Here is a 13,193-nt window from a genome sequence, read left to right as displayed (position 1 = left end):
ATCAGCCCTTGTATAAGAGACAACTAGAGGAATGGAATTTTTTTTTTAAATGCATTTCTTAATGCCTCTATATCTATATGATCATTTAATTATCACCCTTCAAATTAGTCACCTTAGGAAGCTGTACATGCATTCCAATGATGATGACATTGGTCAAAACGTTTTTGAAATTCATAAAAATAATAACTACTTTTAGGTTTGCAAAGCATTTTATATCTATTATATCATTTACTATGTATAACATCCCTGTGGAAACTAGAGCTGAAAGTGCTTGAATGCCTGCTTTAGGTCACTCAGCTATGTAAAGGGTAAAATTATAGCTGAGTTGAATGTAATAATTATTTTTGTCGCCAAGGATTTAATTTATAAAATCCTAATGAAAAAACCAAGCAGCTGGAAATGTTATGTTGTTTTAATTGATAGTGGAGGAGATTAAGGAGAAGGAAGAAGGAAAGGAGTAGGTTTTCTCCCCCCTGCCTGGCTGGTACCGAGCAGGGAGATTAGGAGATAAGGTTTTGGAGTATGAAGGAGGAAAGAATCAGCTTGACCTCCAAAGGTGCTCAGCTAAGATGCCTGAACCTGAAATCAGCTCCAGGGCAAAACTCACCACCAAACCGAGACAATAGCTGCCACCACTCCAAGATGTCATAATGCTTAGCAGGCTGCCAAGCAGAAATGTCTCTCCGGGGAAAGAGGAGGAGAGAGGAAGTGATGTGCCTTATATTGACAGTTCTATATCACAGGTATATCACTATATACCTGCCAGCCTATTAAAAGCTCGAAGAGGACAGAGCTGGACACAGAATCTCAGTGTCTCCTAGACTGACACTGATCTGTTAATCACCACTTTGTGGGTCTGGTCAGTGAACTATTTCCAAAACCACCTTACTATGGGTTCCATAGTAGAGTCTTTTTTGTTTGTTTGTTTCTTTTGGCCTTGGTCCTCCTAGAGCCCGGCACAGTGTCTAGCACTTTGTAAATGCTTATTGAACAGAGTCGCTTTACTTTGTCTACAAGTGTGTTAAAATGCAAAGAGAAAAAAGAGGACCATTATAATAGTTCTTATAATATGCAGAAGAGAAGAGAAGGAAGTTCAGAAGGAAGCATAGAAAAGCAAGGCAGTTTTGAAAGTAGTACATGGGGAAGCTAGGTGGCTCAAGTGAATAGAGAGCCAGACCCAGAGACAGGAGGCCCTGGGTTCAAATCTGTCCTCAGATACTTCCTAGCTGTGTGACCCTTGGAACCAATACACATTATTGATTTTTAAGATGGAAGGCAAGGGTTTTTTTAAAAAGAAAGAAAAAAATAGTACGTGGAATTTTTTAAAAGATGTAAGCGTATGAAACAGATGACTCTTGGCTATTTCCAGAATCAAAGTTAAAGGTTTCCTGCTATCAATATAGACAAAAGAATGGGATACAGGTTCTTTTAACAAAGCAAATCCTTTTTTGGGGGTGGAGGGGAATGACTAAGCATTCCTTAAGCGTCTACTATGTGCCAGACCCTGTTCCAATGCTTTACAAAAATTATCTTATGGGTTCTTAGATAAGTGTTATTATTATCCCCATTTTACAGATGGGAAACTGAGGCAAACAGAAGTTCTGTATAACTTCCCCAAGGTCACACTGCTATGTTTCTGAACTTCAGGTTGGGTGCTGTGTCTGGGGGTGGGGGGGGGTTAGCTCACCACCAGCACAGATCAGAAGGGCCTCTTTTAAAAGGCCGCACTTGAGCTGAGCTGTTACCAGCACTAGAGATTCTAGATTCTACAAGGCATTGGGAAACGGAATGTCATGTCCAGGGACAGCAAGTTGACTAGTTTGGCTGGAATAGGAAATGAATCTAATATGTAGGTTAGAGCCACATTGTCAGGGGCTTTACATGCCAAACAGAGTCATTTGGGTTTTATCCTAGAGACAATAGGGAGCTGCCTGCAGTTGGGAATGCTGGAGTGGCGCTCAGGAGAAATGCATGGATAAGCAGAGCCTGCGAGTCATCTGCTAGCAGTAATTAAGCCTCTGGGAGTCGATGAAATCTCCAAAAAAACAAAAAAGATCCGAGACAAGAAATCCATGCACAGGGAACAGGACCTAGAGGATGATCAAGCAGAGAATGGAGGAGTGGTCAGACAGCAGGCAGAGAACCCAGAGAGTGTCCAGAGGGAGGAAGGGTCGGCAGTGTCAAGGGTTGCAGTGGTGGCAGGGGGGATCAGCACTAAGAAAGGGTCAACAAATATGTTATTCAAGAGCTCTGGAAAGCAAGGGGTAGACCTGATTGCTAGAGGTTTAAAAATAAGTCAATAAGTCCCGTCCCCCCCCCCCCCCCCGAGTTTGACTATGAAAGGAAGCTCAAGATGATGTCAACATCTAATGAAAAGTGGGGTTTTTGGTGGTGGTGATGGGATTTTGTTTAGTTCTTAAAGGATGGAAGAGATCCTAGAAAAGGGAGACAATAGATAAAGTGAGATTTAAGATGAGAGAGAAAGAGACAGAGAGAGGGAGGGAGAGGGAGAGGGGGAGAGAGAGAGAGAGAGAGACAGAGACAGAGGCAGAGGCAGAGGCAGAGAGAGGAAAGAGATGGCAGGAAGGATAGAGAGCTCAGTGAACAATCTTGGTAGTGTGAGGTTTGGTTCTTGAAGAGCATTTTCAATGCATTGAACCCTTTGTTTTGGAAGATGAAAAAAAAAGAATCCCTTCCTCAAAAATGTTTGAACCACTATTTCTAGAAGGATAGAGACTGAATCTAAGATGATATTGGTAAAGGGAATCCTTCCTGGGAGGGGAAGCTCTCTAACAATGCAGATCCCCACCTTCTCCAGAACTTCCTGTCTTGCAGGGCTGCCTAGAACCCAAAGGGTTAGAGTCACCTGTTTTGGGTCACAGCAGGTATATGCCTGAGGAGGTCCTAATCCCAGGTCTTCCTGGCACCGAGGCCATCTCTCTGTTTACCACACTATACTGTCTCTCATGTAGAGTAGCTGCATCAAATACATAATAGAATATTTAAATTGATTATTATTGTTCTTTTTTAAAATCTGAATTTTCTTTAGCACACTATTCGATTTATAGGTCTTCATGAATTCTAGTTTTTAATCATTTTACAGTCCTTTAGGTTGGAGGTATGAGAGATATGAGTTTTTATTTTTCAAGTAATGATTAGTGAATTTTCTTCTTGCATCTTAATAGCAGATGTGCCCTTCAGTTCTATTTGCCACAGGAAGTAAATTACTATTTTATTTATAGTTACTTTGTTAAAAATGTCACAAGTTCTGAAATCAGAGTACACTATGTACACAAAACTAAACTTTAGGTTAAGGTTATAGTTCAGGTTATAGGTAAAAAAAAATCTGTGGTTGACATTTAAAATTAAATTTATTAACATCTACAAGTAGTCAACAGCTTGATTAAGGCCGTAATTTGAGTAGTATCTTGACACTCTACTAGAACATGTGGGAAGATGCTATAGAACAATGATGGTAAGGAGTTCTGGGCCCCACCCCACCCCTGACCCAGTGCTGTGCCTGTCTCCCTAGAGACTGTGCTATGCCCCTCCCCCCCACCTAGTCCCAGGTGCATACTGCCCGCCCCTTACCCCACACAGGGAAGGGAGGAAGCACTCCCATTGTACTGTTGGGTGGAAGGGTGGGGGAAGTGAGGAATGTCCTCAGCAAGTATGGAAAGGGGGCGGGGTGTGCCCCTGAGCACTCTGCTCCCCTCCAGCTCTGCCACCTGTGAGCCGTCCACCTTCCCTCCTGTGCACTCCCATTATCTGCTGGGCAGAGGGGTGGGGGATGGGATTGGAGAGCGGGAGAGGAGCAGTTCTGCCTAAGTCCCTCTGCCCTTATAGTAATGAACTGGGGGGATGGGGGCAGCACATGTGCCCACAGAGAGTGCTCTGGGTGCCACTTTGGCACCTGTGCCATAGGTTCGCCATCCCTGGTATATATCATGCTCCAAAGGGCTGCTGTGATCTTGGGGTATTGAGTTAACAACCATGTCTGGTGTGTCCATGCCCTTTGCTAGGCCTCATAATGTCTCAGTCTCTATTCTGCCTGTTACCCTGCAGTGACTCAGAGTTCCTAACCACCCAGTAGAGAAAAAGTAATTTGAAAACACCAAGTAAGTTGTAAAATCCATCCTGGTGCTTAATCTTAAGAACTCCTGGGGGCAGCTAGTTAGCACAATGGGCACAGCATCAGACCTGAAGTTAGGAGGTCCTGGGTATAGATTTGGCCTCAGATACTTCCCAGCTGTGTGACCCTGGGCAAGTCACTTGACCCCCATTGCCTAGCCCTTACCACTCTTCTGCCTGGGAACCAATACACAGTACTGATTCTGAGACAGAAGGTGAGGGGTAAAAAAAGGCAGAACTTGTGGTAGTCTTAAATACACCATTACTATGCGTTAGTATATCCAGTTTACCACTGTGAATTGATGGGTTTTTTCCTAGTTATCACTGACTCTCACATGACGAGAGCAGCCTCAGTTGGGTTAACTTGAACAAGGCCCATCACTGTTACTACCTTAAAGCTGCCTGGATGAAAAAATTCCCTTTTTCCTTCCACATAGATGAAAAATGTGAAGAAACGTTTGTGGCCCTTAAGGAAGAAGGAAACAGATTTGTAAAGAAAGGAAACTATAAAGAAGCTCTTGAGAAATACAGCGAGTGTTTGAAGATAAGTCAGAGCGAATGTGTCATCTACACCAACAGGTAACTTGGGGCTGACTCAGCCTTTGTTAATGTTGCCGTTGAGCTGACAGGAGGTTCCAGTAGAAGTCGTTGCCATTATTGACTTGTCCCATCCAAACCCAAACCTGTGTGGGGCTTTCTTGCCAAATATATGGGAGTGGTTTGCCATTTCCTTCTCCAGCTCTTTTTACAGATGAGAAAATGGAGGCAAACAGGGCAATGTGACTTGTCCAGGGTCTTACCGCTAGGAAATGTCTGGGGCTGGATTTGAACTCAGGTCTTCCTGTCTCCAGATCCTGTGTTCTACCCACTGAGCCACTTAACTGTCCTTGTTTAATAATATAAATTGTTCTAATTACTGTTTTTCCTTTGGGATTCACAGAGGCTCTCGAGGTGGTTTCCAGGTTCATAAACATGATGGCGGCTCCTGTGGGTCGTGCTTCTCCGCTCTTCTTTCCCACCTTTCTGCTTCTGTCCTCTCTTGATGAGCACCACATGGAGTCTGATCAGAAATAGGGAGTTGTCCAGTGCCTAGAACTGGCCTGGAGTAATGGTGCCGAGCCCTTTAGGGGCTGCCCGCTCCCGGCCCGTGCCCCGCTCTCTGAGGCTCTTCCCGGCCTCTGTGGATGGGCGCCGGTCACTGCCTTCCATGATGCCCTGTTCCCTCCCCCAGGGCTCTCTGCTACTTGAAGTTAGGCTGCTTCGAAGAAGCCAGACGGGACTGTGATCGCGCTCTGGAGATAGAAGAGTCCAACGTGAAAGCGTTCTATAGGAGAGGTCTTGCTCACAAAGGACTAAAGGTAAGAAAAGGGGGAAAGAACCTGATTTGGAGTGAGAGGGCCTGGGTTCGAGTTCTGGCCCAGCTAGTTGCGGCTCTGTGTGTGAGCTTTGCAGTTATTTCACTTTCCCGAGCTCCAGCTTCTTCCACTATAACGTGGGGGAGCCAGACTGGAGGGCACAAGAAGTCCCTATAGCTCCCAATGGAGGAGCCTATGAATTTCCAAACTGAAAATTATGTCAAAACAAATCAAGTGGCTTCCACTAACAAAAACACGGGACAGATGAAATAATCCTTTCTCATGGAGGGAAAAAGAGAACTGAATTATCGGACGACCAACAGGCATTTATTAAGCATCTGCTAAGCGCCAGGGCTAGGAAGGAAAGCAGGGAGGGAGAAGGAGTTTACCTTCATTTAGGAGGTAAACAAGTCCCTGTAAAAGATATGCAGAGTAGATAGAAAGTAATTTTGACAACAGGGAAAGTACTAGCAGCCTGGAGGATCAGGAAAGGCTTAAAAGCCTTGAAGGAAACAAAAAATTCTAAGAGTGGGAAAGAAGAGGAGGCACATTCCAGGGATGGCAGAAGCTGGGGCAAAGACATGGAGGTGGGAAATGGAGAGTCCTGCCCAAGGGACAGGAGGAGCCTGGTGTGATGGAACCACGGGGTTTGTGGCGGGTGGTCATGTACAATCAGGTTGATGCGGTAAATTTGGGCCAGACGGTTAAGAATTTTGAATACCAGCCCTGTGTGTATATTTCATTCTAAAGATGACATTGATGAAGCCTACATTCAGAGACTTTGAGTCTACTTCTGCCTTCTTTTAACTATCTTTGTGGCCTTAACCTAGGCTTCCTCTATAACGCTGCACCTGTGGATGGAATGATCGGTGCCTTCTAATGCCAGTGTTCTGGGCTTTCGTACATAGATTTTAGTTTCTTTATTCCGAATGAATGCCTGTCACGCTTAAAGCACACACAACTAAGCAGGGTCAGAAGCTGTTACTGAGGACCACCAGCCTGGCTAGGTCATGTTTGTAGGTGCCCCTAGTAGGACAAGAGGTTAAAAAAGAGAGAGCCTGAGCTCCAAGAGGAGAAAGGAGAGGCCACCCGAGGACGTCTAAGCCCGCAAGCGGAATGACTGCCGGTTGTAAGGATAATTTGAGTGTTTTGACTTTAAAATCTAAATAATTGGTCACCAGGGATGATTCCCAACTAATAAAATACCCAAGTCAGCTGGGAATTTTGGAGAGAGAGAGAGAGAAAGAGAGACAGAGACAGAGACAGAGAGAGCGAGAGAGCGAGCAGAGAGACAGAGAGAAAAGAACGAATTTAAAATGTTCTGGCTTTCCTGAGTCTAAGGAAAGGCAGTCTGTCTTATCACTCACCATGAGACCGTCTCCAAGGAAACTCCAGTCCTCCACTGAACTCAATCTCCTGAACTGAGTTCAGAACCCAGTTCCACTCTGAACTGAATTGCCTATGTCACCTTATGTCACCTCCCCTAAATTTTCACATCTACCAATCACAGTAGACGATATTTTCCAGGATGCCCATTCTTAGTTCTCACCACTCTTTAGTTCTCACCTTCTCTGGTTAGATTATATCTTTAGAGTTACTTAACACTTCTTTGTTAAGCTTGCCTTTTGTGAGTTACTTGACCTTTTTGTGATTAATTTAACCTTTACAGGTACTTAACAACTTTTTGTATTAGATCTAAAAATAGACTTAGTTTAAGTTCTAGCTTCACTGTAAAGTATGAGTTAAGTACTTTCATTGTTCAATCAGGAGTTTACAACTTTATCTTCCCCTAAAGTATGTCTAATTAGGGTGGAGTAATGTAAAGTTCCCAAGACATTCCTGATTCTGTTAGACCAAATATCTCCATTGTTACAATAAGGGAATAGCTAAATCAAATCTTCTAAAGTACAGTCTGAGTAGTTTTTAAGATTCACAGGGTATGGGGTGCCTGTTGCTATTTGATGGCGACAAGGTGAGAGAACAAGTTTTTAGCCCATCTTAGAGTAACATTTAGCTTAGAGGAAAGATGGAGTTTTGTTTTATGTTACCCTTTTTCCTTGGCATTCACGCCATGCAGAAGTTTTGACATGAAAATACACCCACCTAAAAAGAGATGAACAAAATCTAGGGACGTTATTGAAATATTGGTTAAATTTTGATAATAGTTTTATTTTAAGATCATTTAAAATAATAATTGTTCTCATAAAATAAATTTGCTAACATCTTCAGAGTTCTTCCCCCGAAAGATCATGTTAAATGAAGTTATTCAGCAGTATTACTCATAGCTTTTGTTTACTTTTTTTTTTACACATTTCTGCACCATAAGCGACCCTTTGGCTCATTGTTTTCTGAGTGCCACTCACTATATGTATTTATTTATTTGACATGATTTGGCCTAGTAGAACTATTTGGAACAAATATGTGCCTGCAGCCTTGTTCTAGTTTCATTTAAAACTTGTTTCCTTTATGTTTTCTTCTCTTTTTTAAAAAGAAAAAAAATCCTTTACCTTCTAGCCTAAAATTGACACTATAAATATTGATTCTAAGGCAGAAGAGTGGTAAGGGCTAGGCAAAAGTGGTTAGTTAAGTGACTTGCCCAGGGTCACACAACTAGAAAGGGATGGATGCCAGATCTGAACTCAGAACCTCCCATCTCTAGGCCTAGCTCTTTTTCCACTGAGCCACCCAGGTTGACCCCCTTTATGCTTTCTTTTAAAAATTGTTCATCACCCTTCTTCTTTCAGAGTCTTTCACTGTGGCAATGGCTAGATAATTTGGGTAGATAAATTCTGACTTTGGGTTGAGCTCTCAACCCTTGTTTCTGTCCAGGGAGAATAATAATCTGAATTTAGAGACTTGGATCACGAGGAGGGTAGAACTAAGTTTTTAGTTTCATTGTGGGAATCAGGTATAGATTTTGGTAAGCACAATGGTCAAAACATACTTGGGTGGGTTATAATAATAGAGGCAAACCAGCTAAGATGGGGAATTTGCAGCGAGGGCTTACATTAGCTCTCACCAGAGCTCAGATCTGGTGTACTTCTTAAAGGAAGGCATATAAAAAACAAGCAGAGGGTGCAGTTACCATCAAACAAAGGGAAAAGTAAATAATCTCTACTCTTATTTCTGCTCCAGCCTTTAACCCTATACTTTGTCATCGTCAGGGAAATGTCTCCTTATTCATATGCATTAATATTGAGGTACGAGGTGCTTCTTAAAGATAGTATCCAATGAATGATTCAATAGTATTTCATCAGTAGAAGATAACCGTGTAGTGGATAGAGATGGTTCTGGGCTGAGGAAAACCTGGGTTTCAGTTTAAGCTCTGGGACTGACCAGAGGCAAGTGTCACTGGCCCAGGTAAGATCATGTTACTGTTGAGTTGCTGCCCAAGATCCGACCCCCCCCCCCAAACAGCTATTTTTGTAGTAATAAAAAATGTTCCATGAAGATGTGCCCCGGCAGGGGCCAGAGAGCAGAGCATTTAGTTAAAGAAAAGACGGTCCTTTGCGTCCCTGTCTCATTCCGGAGCCCCGTGTTTGCTGTTCCTGGAGAGGGACACTCCCTGAGGAGGTACTTAGCAGAACCTTGCACTCTCGGAGGACGAATGGCCATTGCCGTGTGATTTCAGGAAGCCACTCTGTTTGCATGTCTAACACACACTTCACCGCCAGGTTACACGATGTCACGCTTTGGCCCCACAGCCCTGAAGGGGAGGATTTGTGGCTTTGGGAGCCTCCCGGCGTGGAGCCAGCACGCCTCCGCCTTCTATTTCAGTGCAGAAAATGAACATTACCCAGTTCCCTAACCCGTGCTGGGCTTCGCCTGATTTATAAGAGTTCCTTTTCTCCCCACACCCCACTTTGACTTTCAGAATTACCAGGAAAGTTTTCATGATCTCAGCAAGGTGCTGCTAATAGACCCAGATGTTTCTGAAGCAAGGAAGGAGCTGGGAGAGATCGCTGTATTTCTTAATATCAAGGATGACGCGCCACTCCACGGCCAAGAAAAGGAAAGAAGGAGAATAAAAATTGAAGAGGTATTGTCATGGTGAAAGCGACTCTTGGGGTATGAAACGTCAGCTTCCGGAGGCAACGAGGGGTTTGGGGTGGGGGAGGCAGAGGAATGGTGAGCTGGTCCCTCCTCAGCCCTACACACCCCGCCCCCACGTTCTGGGCGAGCGCAGCACTACACCCACTTTCTCTGCTTCAGCTAATGTAAAATGCTGTTGCTGCCGCTTACGCCTCTCTGCTTGATTTGTCCTTAGTGAAGCCTGTGGCGATCAGCGGCCTCTGCCCCTACTGCCACGCCCCTCTGAAGACCCTCAAGACCCTCCATACTTTGGCACCTCCGAACTTTCCGGAGCTCTTATCCTGTTACTCCCTTCTCTGCCCTCTTCTCTCCGGCTAACTCGACAGCTCTTTGCTCTTCCACCTTTGGGTCTTCCCCGTCGTCACATACTCGCTTCCTGCGGGTTCTTGAAAGCCCCAGTCAAACCCTGTCTCTTAGACCATGAAGCTTTCTTGGAGCTTCCTCTCCTCCCCTCCCTCAGACGTGGGCACAAGGTGCAGCCTTCCTCCCCACACAGTCTTGTTCCCCTGCAAAGAGTCAGTCACATAACACGCATCATAGCGCTCTCCATTTACATCGTGTCCTCCTCCCAGACTGTCGGCTCCACGAGGGCAGGACGAGTCTGGCTAAACTTCTCCTGTTCTGGTGCCTAATTATTATTTCTTCAATGAATCCATGAAAGAGATGGTGCTGAAAGTCATCATCTTGGGCTTCCGATTTATTTTCCAGGAAAAGGAAAGCTGAGAATTTTTGGTCTAGAAATACTTTTCTCTAAAGAATGACAACATTTGTTATCTGGGTGTGTGTGTTTATTTCAATCAGATCTTATTTGTCATGTCTAGAACAACAAAGGAAAAGAAATAGTTGTACTTCTTGTTATTAATTTAGTTGTGTTCCTAAAATATAATATAACTTTATTTGGTCATATTATATTCTCTCTCTCTCTTCCCCTCTCCCTGTCCCTCCCCCCTCTGTCTCTGTCTCTCTTTTTCTCTCTCTCCCCTTTCCCTCTCTTCCTCTCCCTCTTCCCCCCCCCCCCCTTATGGGGATTAAGTGACTTGCCCAGGGTCACGTAGCTAGGAAGTGGCTGAGGTCAGATTTTGGATCTAGGGTCTCCCATCTCTGGGCCTCGCTCTCGATCCACTGAGACACCCAGCTGCTCCTCATATTTTCGGTGCTCTAAGGGAGCTCCTTCTCTGGAGGACCCCTTTGGTAAAGTAAATGTTGGTGGGCATAGCAGTGTACTGGGAATTTTGAGCCTCAAATTCTAGTCTGTACTACTTCTGTCGCTGCTGTATGACTTTAGCCATAGGACCATCCTTTGCCCGTCTGCAAAACTGAGAACTTCAAATGGTGTCTACAAGGGCCTTCTACTTCTTCTTTTTTTTTTGGAAATCCATGTTTGTGTAAAGTATATCTAATTTAAACACTAGTTTAGGAAACAACTGGATCAGCTAATACGTGTGGCTATTAATGTTGTGTTGCTTAGTGTCAAAATTAAATTCTTTCCATCGTAAAGGTGATGGAGGAACAGCCTGAAGATGGTTCCCCAGAGAATGTCTCAGTTCCCTGCCACAATTTGGAGAAAGAGCCAGCAGACAGCAAGCCCCCAGCGAAAGGCCTGGAAAAACTCCACATCTCAAAACCTGCCAATGCCTACGAATTTGGACAAGTTCTAAATGCCATAAACACCAGGAAAGATGAAGAAGCCTGTGCAAAGCTCTTAGCTGTCACAGACCCGAAAGATCTGCCAGCATTGCTGAGTAACAAACTGGAAGGGGATACTTTCCTCCTCCTCATCCAGGCTCTGAAAAATTATCTTCTTGACAATGATCCTGCACTGGTCTATGAGCATCTTTTACATCTAAGTAAAGCGGAAAGATTTACGGTAAGCTGCTGCCAGATGTCTTCATCCTTATGCAAATCACTGGGCTTTAAAAAGAGAAAGTTCACATGTCAGGACTAATACTGCTTTGATCTTTAAAATGCCAGCTGACTGGACCGTCATTAGAATGTAATTTTCTTTATCTTTCAGACAATGTTGACGCTGCTTAGCAAAGGACAAAAAGAACAAACCCAACAGCTGTTGGAATTCCTTTCAGACAAATCAAACTCTGCGTTTACTTTAGAGGATGTGCAGAACTTGAAGAAACATTATGAACTCTAAGCCAAGATGATGTTTTGGAATTTCCCCATCCATGAGTGGGTCCTGTAAATATTTGTGGTTTGGGGCTCTAAACTGCTTGGTGGGATGGATGAAGTGCAGGGCTTTGAAAGAAGCCCCCTTTGTCTGGACTATGGAAGGTTTGCCGATGATGGTGTATGCACATTCTACAATCTGCTGCTCACCCTCTCCTTGTATATATTGGCTTTCCCTAGAGATTGAACATCTGTTTATTTAATTAGTTGACATAATATTGATTTATTTTGAACATATTTAAGTACATTCACCGTTTGTAGCTTCCATCTTTCCTTTTAGTCGTTCATTTGATAAAAATGATTGAACTGAATGTGTATCCTCTTTTATTATGAAAATGAGACCTTTTAAAGTTTAATAGAAATATATTTACTTATTTGATTTCAAAAATGGAATTCCATAAAAAACTGACTACTGCGTCTTCTTCATTTCTTGTCATGAAATACATAAAACCTGTTTTTATACTGCTGATGCAATATAAATCTACTAAGTGTAAGTGTAAGTGTAAAGCTAAGTGTAAAACAGTGTAAGCTTACTAAGTGTAAAGCAGTGTAAGCTTTAATAAGCACAAAGACTTTGGGAACATCTTGTACGTAGGCTACTTCTAAGAAGGCATGTGATTATGAAATAAATGACACATATTTGGACAAGGATAAAATATGTATTCTAGATCACTAGGCTTTTCAGGCGTATGAAACAATGTTCATTTACTGTTTCTCAAAGCAGTTATGAGAAGCAATAATTTGTCTTTCTCAAAGGGGTCTGTCTGTCTTGCACTATTGCACATTATTTTTTCCCAGTAGTGTTTGTTGCACCTAGGAATTTGAGCTGTTGTAGTAGTCGTATCTTATTCATATCTAACAGTAATCAGTCTAAATTAAGATGTTAATATTGTGAAAAAGTCCTGCAGTTTTACTTAGAGCCCTCACACAGTCGGGGTGCTCTGTGCTTATGAGAACAGAAACAAAAGAGTTATTTTACAAAAGCCACCTGGTCCTCCTCTTTTCTTTATTTGTCACAACAGAATGTTTTTGTAGTTTCATTTTACTATTATCCTCTTAAATTCCCCTTTTGGTTTTCTCTGTAAATCTGACCACATTTCTTCTTCACTGAAGTGAAGTGGAAGTAAAGACTTTGGGGCTTATTAGTTCTGCAAGTTTCTCTCCACTGTACACTAGTATTAAAGGAATGATAATTCTTGTAACATTAAAATGATCTGGGGAAATCTACCCCATCTAGAGTAATCGGTGCTTTGAAGATCTTTGAACAATGCTGAACTTAGTTTATTTAGGAAGTAAGATTCTTAGTACTGCATTGTCTTTTGTCTTCTGTCACATTTCTTCCCTTTTTTGGTAAGTTCTTTTTTCACTTGACTGACTAGGATAGTTGGTAATAAGAAGTGGACTTAAAAAAAATGAGGTTTCTGTGCTTGTGGGCCA

General features: G+C 43.0%; 1 protein-coding gene across 2 annotated transcripts in view; it reads left to right on the top strand.

Moving 5' to 3' along the window:
• Positions 1–12,165, top strand: part of SPAG1 (sperm associated antigen 1) — an 83,465-nt gene extending 71,300 nt beyond the window's left edge. For both annotated transcript variants that reach the window (XM_056823269.1, XM_056823268.1), the window contains exons 15-19: positions 4,569–4,710; positions 5,363–5,489; positions 9,361–9,525; positions 11,077–11,445; positions 11,593–12,165. In XM_056823269.1, coding sequence (XP_056679247.1) covers positions 4,569–4,710; positions 5,363–5,489; positions 9,361–9,525; positions 11,077–11,445; positions 11,593–11,724 — 935 coding nt within the window. In that variant the 3' untranslated portion in view covers positions 11,725–12,165. The remainder of the gene's footprint in view (positions 1–4,568; positions 4,711–5,362; positions 5,490–9,360; positions 9,526–11,076; positions 11,446–11,592) is intronic.
• Positions 12,166–13,193: the final 1,028 nt, after the last annotated feature.

Source organism: Monodelphis domestica, chromosome 3, assembly GCF_027887165.1.
Source record: "Monodelphis domestica isolate mMonDom1 chromosome 3, mMonDom1.pri, whole genome shotgun sequence".
Taxonomy (NCBI): domain Eukaryota; kingdom Metazoa; phylum Chordata; class Mammalia; order Didelphimorphia; family Didelphidae; genus Monodelphis; species Monodelphis domestica.
Note: the sequence above shows the minus strand (reverse complement) of the source record. Positions and strands in the feature narration are given on the sequence as shown.